Below are 16,429 nucleotides of genomic sequence, written 5' to 3'. Positions count from 1 at the left end.
ATGAAATTACTTGTAAGTTTTCAAGGGTTAACTATACATCCTCAGTAACTTTTTTTAAAGGGAAATAGTAGGGATGCTTAGGTGGCTCTCAGCTGTTGGGCATCTGCCTTCGGCTCAGGTTGTGATCCTGGGATCCAGGATCGAGTCCCACATCGGGCACCCTAGGAGAAGCCTGCTTCTCCTTCTGCCTAGGTCTCTGCCTTTCTCTGTTGTCTCTTATGAGTAAATAAATAAATCTTTAATTAAAAAAAGAAAAGAAAAATAAAGAGACATTGTATAAAATACGCTTTCTGGCAACTAAATATTGTATGCGCCTCCAGATAGCTATTGTTAAAGGAGGTCTCTTCATTTATGCAGTATATTTTCTTGGTATCTGTTATTAATCGTGTTTAAAAATATTTTTATTTAGTAATTCACTAGATATGTTCACCTTGTTGTTATATTGTTAATAATACAAATAATGGTGCAATACTGATGTATTATTCCGTAGGTGTGAATGTGACAGATCATGATTTAACATTCAGAAGTCTAACAGAAGCTCTTCAGAATAATGTCTCTCCATATGTAGTCTCATTACAAGCTAAAGATTGTCCAGGTACAGAATAAATGCCATAATAATCTTGGTGAGAATGTTACAAATCTCTTCTGACAACCCCTCCCCCCCTCAGCTATCTCTATCCCTTTTTATTTGTGGGAAGAGCATGGCACTACATTTTTGGCAGGGTGAGGTTTATTGCCTATCACAGTAGTCTTGACTGTTGCACGACTCTTTGCTACCCTTTGCTTCATTTATTCCTGTTCCACCCCTGCCATATTAGCTTTACAGCCAGTAATAGTCTAGGCATTTTTATGAGATGTGTTCCTTAACCCAGTAGAAGTTTAATAAGTTGGAAAGTTTGGGACAGGGAGCTAAGAATTAAGGATTGGGGATTGGGCAGCTCTTATTTAGCCCAACAGAGAATAGACTATATAGGTTCATATTTACAGCCTCAAATCATCTTGTTGTTCTAGTCTGAAAGACTAGAATGGCAAAAAGTAGTCTATCACCTGAGGTAATCTTCAGTATATGAAGCCATTAAATCACAAAGAATGTGGACACTAAGAGTAAAATGGGCTTAGATTTGAACTGACATAAGGACTTTATGTGCTTATATTACTTTCATATTTATAGACTGATTAAATAAAAGCTCTTAGTACATCTTTTAAAATGACTCTAAGGAAGGTTTGTAATCAGTAAAATAATTTACATAACACTTTTGATCTTTTTTGAGAGGACTTAAAAACCTTTTGCTGACTAGTGTGATTTAAATATATATTGTTTCTTGGGCAGCCCCGGTGGTGCAGCGGTTTAGCGCCGCCTGCAGCCCAGGGCGTGATCTGGAGACCCTGGATCGAGTCCCATGTCAGGCTCTCTGCATGGAGCCTGCTTCTCCCTCTGCCTGTGTCTCTGCCTGTCTCTCTCTCTCTCTCTCTGCATCTCTATGAATAAATAAATAAAATCTTTAAAAAAAATTAAAAAAATAAATAAATATATATATATATTGTTTCTCATATAATTTTTAATTTTCATGTTTACACATTAGCTTAGGTAACACATTTGTAATGGACAATATACATAAGCTTTGACTTAGTCTGAATTCGTGAAATTTAAATATTAAGGAGAAGATACTAACAAACATTAACAGTTAATATGTTAAATATTGTGTAAATGTTAAGTATAGAAAAATACTTTCTACCAAATGTAATCTACTGATCAAGAACTCTCAGATGTTTCATATTTGTTTTACAGGGAGATGAGCTTTCTTATATTTTTTATCTATTTTGCAGATATGAAACATTTTTTGCAAAAGCTGGTCTCACAGTTGATGATGGACTGCTGTGTAGATGAGGAAACCAAAGAGGGAAGTATTCAGGTTGCCCAGAAAAAGACACACTGTTCAATGGATTCTCTTTCCAGTTGGTATACGAATGTCACACGGGTAAGTGTAAACTGACAATTTTCTCTCAGGAAATTGGCATATGATTGAAGAGGCTTAGAATTATATTAAATGTAGTACTGTTTTGTTTTAAAGAATGTTCTTATGTGCTTTAGCTATTAATAGTAGCTACTTCTATTTTGTAAGGCTACTAGAATTTAAAAGTATTTTTTTTCCAGTATGCAGTCTAATTTCTGATAAGTGTTTAATTTCTTAAAAGGCCATTGTATTTGTAGGACAGTATCATCTAGTGACAAAAACAACGCCAGGAATTGGTTCTGTTCTAGATACTATCTTTGTGACGATGGCTATAACTTTAATGTGTTATCTCTTAGGTAGATCCCTCATATTTATTTGCTTTTGTACAGTAGAACCATGCTGCCAGTTCCCACTGTCAACTTAGTCCAATGAGAAGTAGTCATTTTGAAAAAAAATCTAATTTGTTCCGCATTTAGAATTCTTGGGGAATAAATGATCTGTAAGTAAAGTATTTCCAACAAACAGAAAGCTAAAAAGAGGTTCCATTCTACCATGACAGTCTCTAGTGAAAATGAATAACCTTAGTGATTCATGAAGAACTGCAACATAAAACCACAGTTTTAGTTTATGATGCTGTGTAGCCAGATAGTATGGGGAAAAATACTGTGGTGACATTTTCTGATAAAGGTGTTTGCTGAAGTCAGTCATAAGTGAAGTTTCATTTTGCTTTATATAGGGATTAAATTGGGTCTAATGCTTATCATAATATCTTAATTTGATCCACAATTTTAAATCTTCTGGAAATCAAATGCTACATGTAGTTTATGTCAGCTGTCTTTAAAAGATTCAGATTGGATCAGATGATATGAAAGATGCTTTTCAACTTAAAGTTTAACAGTAGCATAGCAGCAAGTAGTGTTGTTTATTGTATTTTATTTAAAAATACTAGTTTTCACCTTAAAGCAAAGCAAAATATATAACATTCTATTTATGGAAAAAAATAATTTATAGAAAATCTTCTCCCCTTTTCTGTTGTTTTCTCAGTAGAAAATATAAGTATTTCATATGAATTATAGATTTTACTGAATCTTTTTCTTCTTGATTATTGTTCCCATGTCAGACACAGAAGGATTCTGCTAATAACTGTTGGAATGAGTTTCTCTTTATTATATGGGAGAAATAAAAGAAAGTGTTACTGTAAAATAATAAAGGGAGATATATAAACATGTGATTGGAGCATTGTTTGGGTGGTAAGGCTTACTTTTAATTCCTTCTTTTCACAATGGCTTAAAAGAAGACAGACCCAAAAATGCCCAGGAAAAAGAGGACTTCTTCTAGCCAATGGCAATCTCCTCCTGTTGTACTTATCTTAAAGGATATGGAAAGCTTCACCACAAAAGTACTCCAGGACTTCATAATTATCAGCAGGTAGATGATATATCACCTGGCTTTTACATAAAATTCTTTTTATTAAGGAAATATACAACTTTTAGCTTGAAGAGCAACCTTTTCCAGAGAAAATGAATGGTAATTTAATCTTCATTTTAATACCAACTGGATAAAAACCAAAGTGATTTCAAATTCCTTATAATTGAATGTTCAAAGACCTCCTATCAGATTTTCATTTGCTTTTTGACCCAAGAATGAGATCAAAAGACTAAAGTTAGCCAATTTTTAATTAGTATGACAGGGCAGTATAAGATGTAGTTTCTTTCATCAAGGTCATCTGTCTCTTACTTTCCCATTAAATGCATAAACTACTCCAGATTGAGATATGTTTGCCAGGTCTTATTTTCTGATACCTATCCACCCTTAGAAGCTCTGACTTGTATTTAGCTCTTCTGAGCAAGTATGTTTGCTAAATAACATTATCTTATACTTGAAGTGAGAAACTACTTTAATGATCTCATTAGATTTTCAAGGCAGTCCTGTGAGATTCAGAATTGAAGTAACTCCCCCTATTTAAAATCCAGTGATAGGTGTGTCCCATCGTACATTTTTTAGGATGTAATTTATCTTGTTTTTTTTTTTTCTATATGTTAACTTGCTTGATAGTTATGGCTACACTTGTCTAAAGCTATATTGTTTTATAATTTACTAATATAATTCCTATTGTGATGGTGTCTTTTTTTTTTCTGTATTGAAACAAAGATTTCTAGATCCTAAGACTTTTCTTAATGGTAAAACTGAACTGCTTTACGTGCTTTAAACATGCAGAATAAAAAGAGTGACAGAAGAGCTGTGCTTTTTTGGAGCTTAAGCTTGTGACTACTTTTGCCATCTAAAGTGAGAAAGATCTCACAACAGTAACAGAATCTAAGCACAGTACGTTTACGAAGGTAGAATTGTGTATTGATAGAGTACTGAACAGCAATAGCCAATAGGAGGGAACAGGCAAAATCCTCAGCCTTGGTACAAAGGGCTCAAACCCACAATAGCTCTCAAAGATAGTGCTGTTTTACTCTGTGGAACTCATTTGTGTTTATATTGGGAATGCTAAGAATAAATTATGGCTAATAAATTTGAATTAAGAATACAAGGAAAGGATGTAACATTTTTAAATGGTATCCATTAAAAATTGGTCTTACGTGTGTGTAAGGAAAGTTTCCTAATTCTTAGCTATTATGTACGGCTGGGTGACGTCGTGTCTGTTAGAAATGTGCATAAATAGAACAAGTTACCTTGAAAGTTTTTGTGTTTCATGTCACTTAACTCTTAAAGCATAGGCTGGATGTCTATTAGGAAGACCGTAGGTAGGGCTCAAACTTTGAGTGAGAAGTTAAATTGAATGATACCTAATTCTTGTAACATTTGAGATTATATAACCTAGAGGGAGGCATTTGATCTCTTTGGACGTTTTTATTCTTATAAAATGAGAGGATCTGTTAATAGAGCAATTTCAGGGCTAGAATGTCTGAGAAATAACTGTATTACTTTAATAGGGGAAACTGTAACCTAGAAAATTTGAGTATTTGAAATGATACTCCTCAGCAGAGTCCTACAGTATGCATTCAAATAAAGGTTACCTTAATTTGAAATTTGATATGTTAAAATATATTCCCGAAAGAAATCCCACTTTTTTATTTTCCTTTGAAAACTAGTCAACATCTACATGAATTTCCACTAATACTCATTTTTGGAATTGCCACATCTCCTATTATCATCCATCGGTTGCTTCCTCATGCAGTATCATCTCTGTTGTGCATAGAACTATTCCAGTCTCTGTCCTGCAAGGAGCACCTGACTACGGTACTTGATAAGGTAAAAAGAAAAAACTATACCAGTGAAATAGTTTGAAAAGACTGCCAAGAATAGATTAGAAATATAAATGTTAGTGATAAATTTCTGCATCTCTCAGAGTATGAAATTGAACGTATTTCCTCACATTTCTTATATTTAGTGATTTTTATAAGGTACAGTATTGCCTCCTCAGAATATAAGCTTTTTTTTTTTTTTTAAAGATTTATTTATTTGAGAGGGTCTGAGAGAGAGCTCGCATACACACACAGAGGCAGAGGGAGTGAGAGAAGCAAACACTACTGAGCAGAGAGCCCAATGTGGGGCTTGATCCCAGGACCCTAAGATCATGACTTGAGCCAAAGACAGACATTCAATTGACTGAGCCACCCAGGCGCCCCAAAATACAAGCTTTATAAAAAGAATGATTGTAACTTCCTGTTTTGTTTTTTTTTAAGATTTTATTTAAAAAAAAACATTTATTTGAGAGAGTGAGAGAGAAAGCAGAAGCAGGGGCAGCGACAGAAGGAGAGGGAGCCCGATATCGGGCTCGATCCCAGGACTCTGGGGTCATGACCTGAGCTGAAGGCAGATACTTAACAGAATGAGCTACCCAGGTGCCCCTGATAATATCTTTCTATATCTGCCCATTGATCAGTCATAATTCAATGGAAAATTTTGGGTTTTTAATCATTTTTAATAGAATTTAATGACTTCTAATAACAGGAATAATATTTTGACTCATATTTTATGTAAAATAATTTGTAATTTTTGGTAGACTCTTTTCTGCCATTGCTGCTCTTGACAGAAAATACATACTAACATTTCCTTAAACCTTTGCTCTATTTTTCTACCTAAATTAGTATTAGTTCTGTGTTTCTACCTAAATTGGTAATGACCTTCTACAAATTGTTGCCTGACTCAACTTTTTTAAGATGTGCCTTATGCTGCTTGTGAAGGTGAACAATGACAACCTTCCATTTATTTACTAACCTCTTCTTCATTTTTTTTCCCATGAAGGTGGTATCCATTGATATACTGATACTTTGGGAAAATTTTCCAGCTACAGTATTTAAAATTGCTTGGTTGGGCCATCTGGGTGGTACAGTTGGGTAAGCATCCAGCTCTTGTTTTTGCTCAGGTGGTGGTCTCAGGGTGATGGGATCTGTCTGCAGCATCAGGCTCTGCGCTCCTCATGGTGTTTGCTTAGGATCTCTCTCCCTCCCCTCTGTCCCTCCTTCCCATGCTCTCACTTGCTCTCTCAAATAAATAAATACATAAAAATAAAATGAAATGAAATTGCTTGTTGTGGCCAAATGCATTTGGTCTTCTATAACTATGTTTCTGCTTTAAAAGCCTAGTATGACTTTTCATTTTCAGATATAAATTCTTCCTATAGGCCATTGAAAATTAGCTGAATAATTCAAATTCAGCTATTTTATATATATATATTTATTTTTAAAGATTTTATTCATGAGAGAGAGAGAGAGGGAGGGAGAGGCAGAGACTTAGGCATAGGCAGAGGGAGAAGCAGGCTCCCTTTGGGGAGCCCGATGTGGGACTCTATCCCAGGATCTCGAGATCATGACCTGAGCTAAAGGCAGATGCTCAACCATTGAGCCATCCAGGCATCCCTACTTTGTTTTTTTTTTAAGTCCTACTTTATGTTTTTTAATAGGCATCTGTTATTACAAGGTTTTTCATTCAACAGCACATAATGTGTTACTCTTCAGTAATGTGTATCAGTAGGGATAAAAAAAAATCTTATAATAAGAACTGCCAAAGCCTATAGCTTCATTGGCTTCTGATGGGAGAAAAGGGATTGTAGTTAATAGATTGTATTTTTTTTAATTGGCAATTGAATGGTAGATGATAGATATCTTTGATTCTGGAGGGGTAGTATGAATGGCTTCTGTTTTGGGTTGTGACTGTTGTATAAATTAAAGTCTTGGTTAAAAAAAGTCTTGGTTGATATCAGACCCCCCCCACACACACAAAAAAAAAAACCCCTTAGCTACTGTTATAGCTTTCATAATTATGTGTCATAGTATCATTCTTTGTTTCGTTATATATACTTGATATTTATGAAGAGTAAAGACCAATAAGGAGTGTATCCTACCCTTCTTTTATCTTTTTCAGCTACTTCTTACAACTCAGTTTCCATTTAAACTAAGTGAAAAAGTGTTACAGATTCTGACCAACATATTTTTGTATCATGATTTCTCAATTCAAAACTTTATAAAAGGACTTCAGGTAAGAAGACAGTAATGGGTATGAAAATTTATAAGCTAATTCTAAATAATTTTAATTTTATTTAATTTTAAATAATAAGCATATTTAAACTATTTAATGTGGTAAGGCATTTTAAATGGCAAAATCTAAAATAAGTAAATTCAAGTTCTATTATTCTAGGTTCTATCAATCCTTTGTTACCTTGCAGCAAAATGTAGAGAGTGTGTTAATTAGGATGTCAAAAATGAAAAAATACACCCCATTGCCCCCTGCATTCCAGTGATTCTTAACTATTTGTGGGTAGGGAGGAAGGGACTTTTTTTTCTGTGAAATTCTGATGAAAGCTTACAGACTTTCTACCTAAGAAATGCTATATAAAAGGGATCATTAAACTTTCTGTAAAGGATCAGATATTAAATGGTTTTGGCTTTGCATGCTACAACTCTGTTGCATAATCTTTTTCTTCTTTTTAAATAACCAGTTAATATGAAAAACATTTGTAGTTCCTGGGCCATATAAAAATAGTCATATATGTATGTTTATTCATTTATATTCATATATATTGGGAATACATTTTTACTAAGGTTTCATGAATTGCCGGAAGAAAATTCATGAACTCAGCTTCATAACATCTGTTCTAATCTAAAAAAAAAAAAATACCCCATTCTCCAGTTATTTAAGTTAACATTATTTCCTCCTCTTGGCAGCTACCTAAAATACTTGAGCAAAGTGTAATCATTGTAAATATACACCAATTGTCAAGTTCCCTAAAACCAATATATTAGTAACCTTTCGTACAAAAGTGTAATATGATAATACCTCACATTTGTGTAGTGACTCAAAGTATATAAATTATTTCTCATATGTATTTTTTCTCAATATAAAACGGGAGTGCTCTCTTATGGCTAATATGTATCTTTTTTTTTCAATTTGGGTTTTTTTGTTTTTTTTAAGGTTTATCTATGAAAGAGAGTGTGTGTGTGCAAGCAGGGGGAGGGGCAAAGGGAGAGAGAGACAAGTAGACTCCTTGCTGAGAAGGGAGCCCGATGACATGGGGCTTAATCCCAGGACCCTGAGATAATGACTTGAGCCAAAATCAAAGGTTGGACACTTAACTCCAGGTGCCCCTCAACCTGACTTTTTAAAAAGAGTATTTTAAAGCAGCAAGATATTTACCTTAACATGTGAAATTAAATGATAATTGATACACATGTCTAATTTGCCTCTCTCCTACATTTTATTTCATTCATTTATTTACTCAAAAGTATTTATCAAGAGCCTACTATAAGCCAAGAACTATGTTGAGTCCTGGAGATAGAGAGACAAGGAAATCTCTGCCTTCAGATTGCTCATTTGTTAAGTGAAGGAGGCAGAATTACTCATAGAGTTCTCAATAGTCAATGCTGTGAAAGAAACATGCCTGGGGATTCCATAGAAGAACAGAAGTGTAGCCTACGGAATAGGGGCTCACCAGGTTAGAATGAAAAGTACATTCTAGGTAAAGGCAACAGTAGAAGGAGAGAGATCTGTTTGAGGACTACTGCAGTTTTCTAGACAAGATATAACAGGAGCTAACCTAAGGTAGTGATAGTGGAACCAGAGAGAAAACAGATTTGAGAATGAGATAGAATCAACAGAACCTGGTGGACTAAGTAAGTGGATGATAGGACGTGTAAGAGAAGAGCATAGGTGACACACTCACAGGTTCTAGCTTGGCAAATGGATTGGAGGCGGTACCGTTTATTAAGTATATGTGTTAATATAAAGGAACCAGTTAGGAAAAGATGAGTTTCTCTTTGTAAATGGTTAATTGCAAGTATGTTGGATATAAAGATTTGGCACTAAGAAAGATCTGGAAAAAAATAGAAATATTTAGGATTTATAATTAAAAGGTGGTAGGTGAAGTCACGTAATGAGGTTGGCATTACCCAGAGGAATGAAGAAAGGACTAGGATTAGAACCTGATGGCAAGCTGTTGACAGCAATACAAAAAGAGACTAAATAAAGAAAACCAATAGAGTAACACTGAAGTCAAGAGAAGAAAGAGTTTGGAAAATACAAACTGTAGTTTGCAAAGAAAAGGACATTAACCAAATTATGTACTCCCTCTGGGTCTCAGTTTTCTCATTTGTAAAATAGGAGATCACATTAGATGATTTTATAGGTTCCTCATAATTTATTTACGGAGCACCTCCTCTATGCTAGGCATGTTACTAAGTATTTACATTGTTTCATTAATAGGTACTATTATCCTCAGTTCCTCAGGTGAAGAAACAGGCTTTGGTACAGTAGGTTGGCCAAGGTCGCACAGCTAATAAACGGTAGAGCCATTAATACCCCCTTTGGCCAGTTTTCTTAATCACGGGTGGGAAATATGTGTAAGTCCTGATTCCTATAGGAGTTAAGTAGGGCATATAATCATTCTGTATATGTTTAAGTGTTTCCTTCATCAGATGAATATGTTAACCAACTTTTAGTTGACCCAGATTTTGAGAACACATTTGGACAAATAAAGTAATACTGGATACTTATTACTTAACAGCTCTACTAATAACTCCTGTGACTTCTTCCCATTCCTCTTTCCAAGCAAGTCTCTTATCCTATTTGTTTTTTTACTTTTCTCATGTATAAAAAGTGATGTTAACACTGGAGTAAATATTGTCACAATATAATTGGAAAATATAAGAAATGAGATTTTTGTTAATACGTGCAAAAATTAGCACTTGGTCTGAACAGTTACTTTCTATTTTGTATTTGTTTCTAAGGCTGGCCCTTTGCCTTACAGCCTTAAACTTCCTCCAGAATGAACTATTTTGGAGGATTTCCTCTAACCTTGGGTATCTGGTCCTCAGTTCTATAGGCTCAGAAATTTATTATAGGTTTACCCAGGAAGCTCAAATCAAGCTCAAATACCTTAATACTGATATATAAGTCAGCATGTTTATTTATTAATTTGTGATGGGAAATTCTATTTTCCATTCCAAGAATGAATTTGTCCAATATTTAGGAAGCCGTCTCTCCAGTATTAGCTTATCTGGAGAAACCAAATTGGTCTTGAGAAAGTTGATTTGAGTTAGTTTTTAACATTTGGATAGTCTTATGAGATACATCTTATGAGTTTTGGTAGAATATGGAAAATCATTCCACTTTATACTGTGGAGACCACAGCATTCTAGTTACGATAACACTTAAAATTTACCAGATACTGTACCATTTTTTTCTCATGAAATAAAACTCAGTTAAAATATATATATTTTCTTTAGCAATCCCTCATTTTTCATTATTATTTTTTATCAGTAGGCAAAGCTTCTACCATTGTAACATTTTTATTTAATCAGCAGACATATTTTTTCACTGATTTTAGATGGGTGCTTTCTTGTTAGTATTTGGGAATCTATTAGACTCTGAGGTCACGTCCCAGTCCCACAATATTTACTGTTATTGTGAGTTGCTTCTGCAGAGACCTAGTCTATCCATTTATATGCTTCGTCTGGTTTATACTTTACAGATTATAATTTTCTGACCTTGTCCACAAAATCAGTCTTAAAATATTAAAGATATAGAACCATTTATGCATTGTTTGCAGTGTTATTGTGATTATTACATACTTTTACTGTTTAAAGAAAAACAAAACCTTAAAATTAGACATAGGGCAGAAAATTTACTGCCAAACTAAAACAAATAAATTTAATCTTCACATTTTTTTTCCTATCTTCCCATTTGTCTCAGCTTTCTCTGTTAGAACATTTCTACTCCCAGCCCCTCAGTGTTCTGTGCTGTAACCTCCCAGAAGCCAAGAGAAGAATAAATTTTTTATCAGATAATCAATGTGAAAACATCCGACGTCTTCCATCTTTTAGAAGGTAAAAAGAGAGGTGCATGTTTAACACATCTTATAATAGAGGTTGTAGTAAAATAAAGGATCTCAGACCTAGCTATTTTTGAAGTGGAGAAAGGAAAAATAACCTATTTATTTAGAGCATAGTAAAATCCTGTTTTCAATCATGAGATTTTGTTGGACTTGAAAATTTAACATAAAAATATTTTTATAAAGGGACATAATTTGCAGATTCTCCAGAATTACTTTTATAAATAACATTTCCTGATTCTGGAGCTTATGGCTTTTGTTTATGATTAGATCCTTAGATTATGAAGTATAGCTGATTTAATGAGTTAAAAATTAGCATTAAACCATAACTATTATCTTGAATTTATTTTTGAGAAGAAGTAAAAGAATGTGAGCACCAATCTAAGTAGTTCTTTTCCTCATATGATATTTAAATCTTTAGAATGTTTAATTTTTTTCTCTTTGTGTATGGGATGGTGAAAATTTTAGGTACGTGGAAAAGCAAGCTTCAGAAAAGCAAGTTGCATTATTGACCAATGAGAGATTTTTGAAGGTAGGAATGTGGATGTATTTGTTTCAGTTTTATTCTTTTTTCTTCATGAGAAACAATATGCACATCGTCTTTATGTTTATTTATATATAAAACATATCTGTCCATCCTAATATGCTTTTCACAGTCCATTAGTGGGTCTTAATAATCATATGGGAATGTGACTTGAAGGTGACACAAAACTTTAGTTCCAAAAGATGACCTTTTTTATTGAGAAAGTGTTAACTATGATTTATCCTGTGGTGTATTTTGAAAATACTTTGGATCTCAACTTCATTTCCACACAGCATTTTTTGAATCTGCAGGCAGTCTCATTTTAATGTTCTTTTAAAGGCTGTCATAAATAAGGGCACAAAGAAGCCATGCAGCTTAAGGACCGACTGCTAAGTGGGTATTGATTTCATTTGAAAAAATATCAGTACATATTGATTATGCAATGCCAGGAAAGAAGTAATGAGCTTAGAAAATTAAGAGTTAGCAATACAACATAGGGAATATCAAAGGAAGGTTGTTTTTTTTTTCTTAAATAAATGATACTTGGACTTGGTATGTAATTCAAAAGGCAAAAATAATATACAGTGAAAACACTCTCACACCTTTACCTTCCACCCACTTCCCCTTTCTAGATACAGTTAGTGTTACTGGTTTCTTATGCATCATTCTAGAAATATTCTTCATGTACACAAGGCATTTCACATAATGTAGGAATTCCCTATCTTAACAGAAGATAGGTATATACGCTGGTCTGCATATTGTTTTGTTTTGCACTTAATCTTGGAAACCATTCCATATCAGTATTGAGAGTGATACTGTGATTTATGGAAAGAATGGACCTTCATTTTACTTAATAAGTCCCTTAATAAGGACCGACAACTAGAAATGCATCGTGTTACACTTGTTTTCAGGCTCTTCATGCCTTTTTTAAGGAAAGAGTTGTTAGAAAATTATAATAAAATTAAGATGAGATTGAAATAGCCTTAGTACTATGTGTAGGTTTTGCTGATACATGCTGTTTTCAAATTTTGAATGAAAGAGTGTTAGTCCCTAGAGGGCATGTGTGCTATATAGCTCTGAATACTAATTTACCTCCTTTTTGTAAACTCAAAAATATTTAGAATGGCTTTTTTATTTTAAAAAAAAGGTATAATTGACAGACAATATGATAGTGAACAATGGCTTTTGTTAAATGGTATTTCTAATGCAGGATCTACACTGGGCCATAATATAAAATCACTTCTAAACTAGGTTTAATAATTACTTTAGTAATCTCTATGACCTTTTTAGAGCAGTATAAAAAGTGTTCAGATCCTAACGCAGGTTGTTTTGGTAGAATGGAACTTTAAGGACCAGTGGAAAGGGATGTGTGCATGTTTACTGAGTTAAGATTAGATGGATTAGCTCTCTGCTGAGCAGCTAGTTGCCAAGTGTATTTCCTGTTAGAGTATTTTTTTTAGAAGCTAGGAATAGCTTTTTAAAAGTACCCTTAACCAGTGAGATGACAAAGAGAATCTCTAGGCTGGTCTGTTATAGAAAGAGCTTGACATTGATCTTTGCTTCTCAGTAACTTTTCATGTATTTTTTGAGCATTTATTTATACTATACTTGTTCCTGTTGCATTTATCAGCCCCATTTATTATTATCTTTGCTGTATTCATTTGAGGAATGCATTCTTTGTTATTTAAAGGCATATTTTCTTGAGACTTTACATAGTGAGAAATGTGAAGGTGCACAAGGATCTATACCCTTACCCTAAAAAAGTTATGTACAGGTTACCTGCTAAATTCAAAGGACAGAAGACGTCTATGAAAAATTAGTCAATATGTGTGTTAATTTTTATTATTTAGAGTGAAAATATCTTGGTATAAATTATTCTTATTATAGTGCTTTTTCTTTTTATAGTTTTTTTAAAACACATAATCAATTTTTATATGTATTTTACCACAGTAAAAGAAATTAGAAAAAACTCACATGATAATATACTACACAATACAAGGGAGATCTTAATTTTGATGTCAAGAATCTTGGATTTCAATTCCAGCTACTCATTAACCAGGTGTACCTTAGACAAATCACTCATCCTATTTAAACCTCAATTTCCTTATCTATAAAATGGGACAGTAATTCCTAGCATGATTTCCTTATAGGGTTAATAATAAAGTCTGTTCAGCAAATGAGTCTACAATAAAACTTTTATATATACAATAAAACTTTTATGAATCTAAATCATAAGTATTCTTATTTTTCACTATGATGAAAGTTAAGATCAATATGAATACATAATTTTATGTATTATATATTCTATGTATAATACTCATGTTGCATAGTTATATGGATTATGTAGTTATATTTATATATACATGCCAACTGGTAGAATTTGTCACTTTGTATCCATTTTCTATACTCAGAGTTTGAAGACCTAGACCTCCAAGTATACTCTAGAGAAATTTATACTGTTTATATCCAGATTCTTTCTGCTCTGAAAATCTACTTTGCTTTCTACCCTGTTGAACTAAACCAGTGGTTCTCAAACTTTAACATATATCAGAATCACCTGGAGGGCTTGTTAAAACATTGATTTCTGACCTCCATTCCCAGAGCTTTTGTATCTCATAGGTGGGGCCTAAGAATTTGTGTTTCCTTCAAGGTCCCAGGTCATGCTGATGCTCCTGGGCTGAAGATCTTTTTTTTTTTTTTAATTCATGAAAGACACAGAATGAAAGACAGAGGCAGAGACACAGGCAGAGGGAGAAGCAGGCTTCATGCAGGGAGCACGATGTGGGACTGAATTCCAGATCCTGGAATCACGACCTGAACCAAAGACAGGTGCCCAACCGCTGAGCCACCCAGGCATCCCTGAAGATCATCTTTGAGAACCACTTCAACTGGATTGATTCCTTGGAGGAAATGTTTATTGTTTCCCCTACCTTCTTTTCTTAAATTTAGAACTAACCTAAATTCTCACTTAAATGACTCATCTCAGTTATTCTGACTGGACTCAAAATGTTAAAAAACAAAACAAAACAAAAACCTGTGACTCCTTTAGAATTATAGATGCTCAGTTTCATAGTTAATAGCTTTTAAACGATAATGGCAGCTTCATATTTCATAAAATTCATGAGTTTTTTGAGAGTGTCTTTAAAATTTAAAAATTCAGCTGACTAACCCATAATACCTTTGTAGAAGATTCTTCAGGAAGTTCAACTAAGGCACAACATTAGAAGGCCATATATAGCTGACAAAAGACTAAAGATTCTGTGCATCCTTTCATTTCTGAGTAGTCTGTCTCATGAATGATTGATTGTGCAGTGCAGCTGGGTACAGTGGCCAAAAAGTATATTCTGACAGTTAACAAGTTTTCCTACATGTAAGCTGAATAGAATAGGCTTGCACAAGCTCCTATTAATGCAAAACTTCTGATGACTCATTAGCTTTTGAATCCTGTGGTAGAAGTTTAACAAGATAGTCTTTAAGTTTCTTTTGGCTCTAAAATATTATGATTTTATTTACTTGTTCATTAAAGAGATTAGTAGTAATTTTTTTCTGCCTAGTTAAATTATTTAGATTCCTCATTAAAATTTTATTTTAGTGCATTTGTTTAATTGAAGATAGGTAAATTATTAACTGGGTTTTAGGTGAAACAGAAGGAGAGGTTACTATATTTTTACCATGTTTGTGCCTCATAGTGTTGCTTTAGTAATCAAGCTGTTTTTTTAACTTAAACCTTTAACTTAAGAAACAACAGTTCATGAGAAATTAAGCTGTCAGAATGCCTTAAACAGAACCTTCAAATTCTTCATAATTACAAAGATATGATATTTATTATTGCTTGTGCCTGAAGTTTTGTTTCAAGTCCAGTATTTAAGGAAAGCTTTGAGGAAGATTGTGGCTTCATATCATATTTGCATAATTATTATCTGATAATAAAAAACACTAGGCCTTGAAATACTGGAACCATTTTTTGAATAGTGAGAAATTCTTTTTCTTTCGATGAACAAATGTTTTGGGGGAATGGAATATTAACAGCTTTTCCCAATTAGTAGATAGTTTTAATGCATTGTTTCATTTTGAATCACAGCCACTGCATATGACAGATGTTTTTATCCCTTTGTATAGATGAGGAGAGTCACAAAAATGAGTAAGTAACTTGCCCATCTAAAGTGTCAAAATTAGCAAATGGAAGATGTGGCTTTAATACCCAGACCTGACATGAAAGCCCACACATTTTCTGTGACGCTTCTTGAAGAATCAGTATAAGTTGGTGAGTTGGTGAGAAGGTGCCTAAGATTCTATATTAGTGTTTGAGAAATTGCAAATGTGCTTTTCAAATACTGTAGCAAATTAACAGTAAGGATAATTTATAGGAGGGTTAGAAAACCACTTGGTGTGAGGCAGCTTTGCCCATTATAGTTTGATAGGTGTCATGCAGCAGTACATTCTGCTGCTCAAATAAAGGGAAACATTCCCCTTCTCCCTACCAAATATGTATAGTTGTATATTTTATACAAGTGTGTATATATATATACCAATATCATTTACATCGACACACACACACACACACACATATATACTCTTTATTTTCAAAAGACTTTTTTTAAAAAGCAAGTCTTC

General features: G+C 33.6%; 1 protein-coding gene across 5 annotated transcripts in view; it reads left to right on the top strand.

Moving 5' to 3' along the window:
• Positions 1-16,429, top strand: part of ORC3 (origin recognition complex subunit 3) — a 61,034-nt gene that overhangs the window by 13,854 nt on the left and 30,751 nt on the right. For 4 of the 5 annotated variants that reach the window (XM_077903118.1, XM_077903120.1, XM_077903122.1 and 1 more), the window contains 7 exons: positions 491-595; positions 1,828-1,979; positions 3,250-3,383; positions 5,057-5,216; positions 7,332-7,445; positions 11,154-11,287; positions 11,761-11,824. In XM_077903118.1, coding sequence (XP_077759244.1) covers positions 491-595; positions 1,828-1,979; positions 3,250-3,383; positions 5,057-5,216; positions 7,332-7,445; positions 11,154-11,287; positions 11,761-11,824 — 863 coding nt within the window. The remainder of the gene's footprint in view (positions 1-490; positions 596-1,827; positions 1,980-3,249; positions 3,384-5,056; positions 5,217-7,331; positions 7,446-11,153; positions 11,288-11,760; positions 11,825-16,429) is intronic. The other variant, XM_077903119.1, reaches the window with a different exon arrangement.

This window comes from Canis aureus, chromosome 7 (assembly GCF_053574225.1).
Source record: "Canis aureus isolate CA01 chromosome 7, VMU_Caureus_v.1.0, whole genome shotgun sequence".
In the NCBI taxonomy this organism is placed as follows: Eukaryota; Metazoa; Chordata; class Mammalia; order Carnivora; family Canidae; genus Canis; species Canis aureus.
The sequence above is the reverse complement of the archived record's forward strand: the minus strand, read 5'-3'. Positions and strand labels throughout refer to the sequence as shown.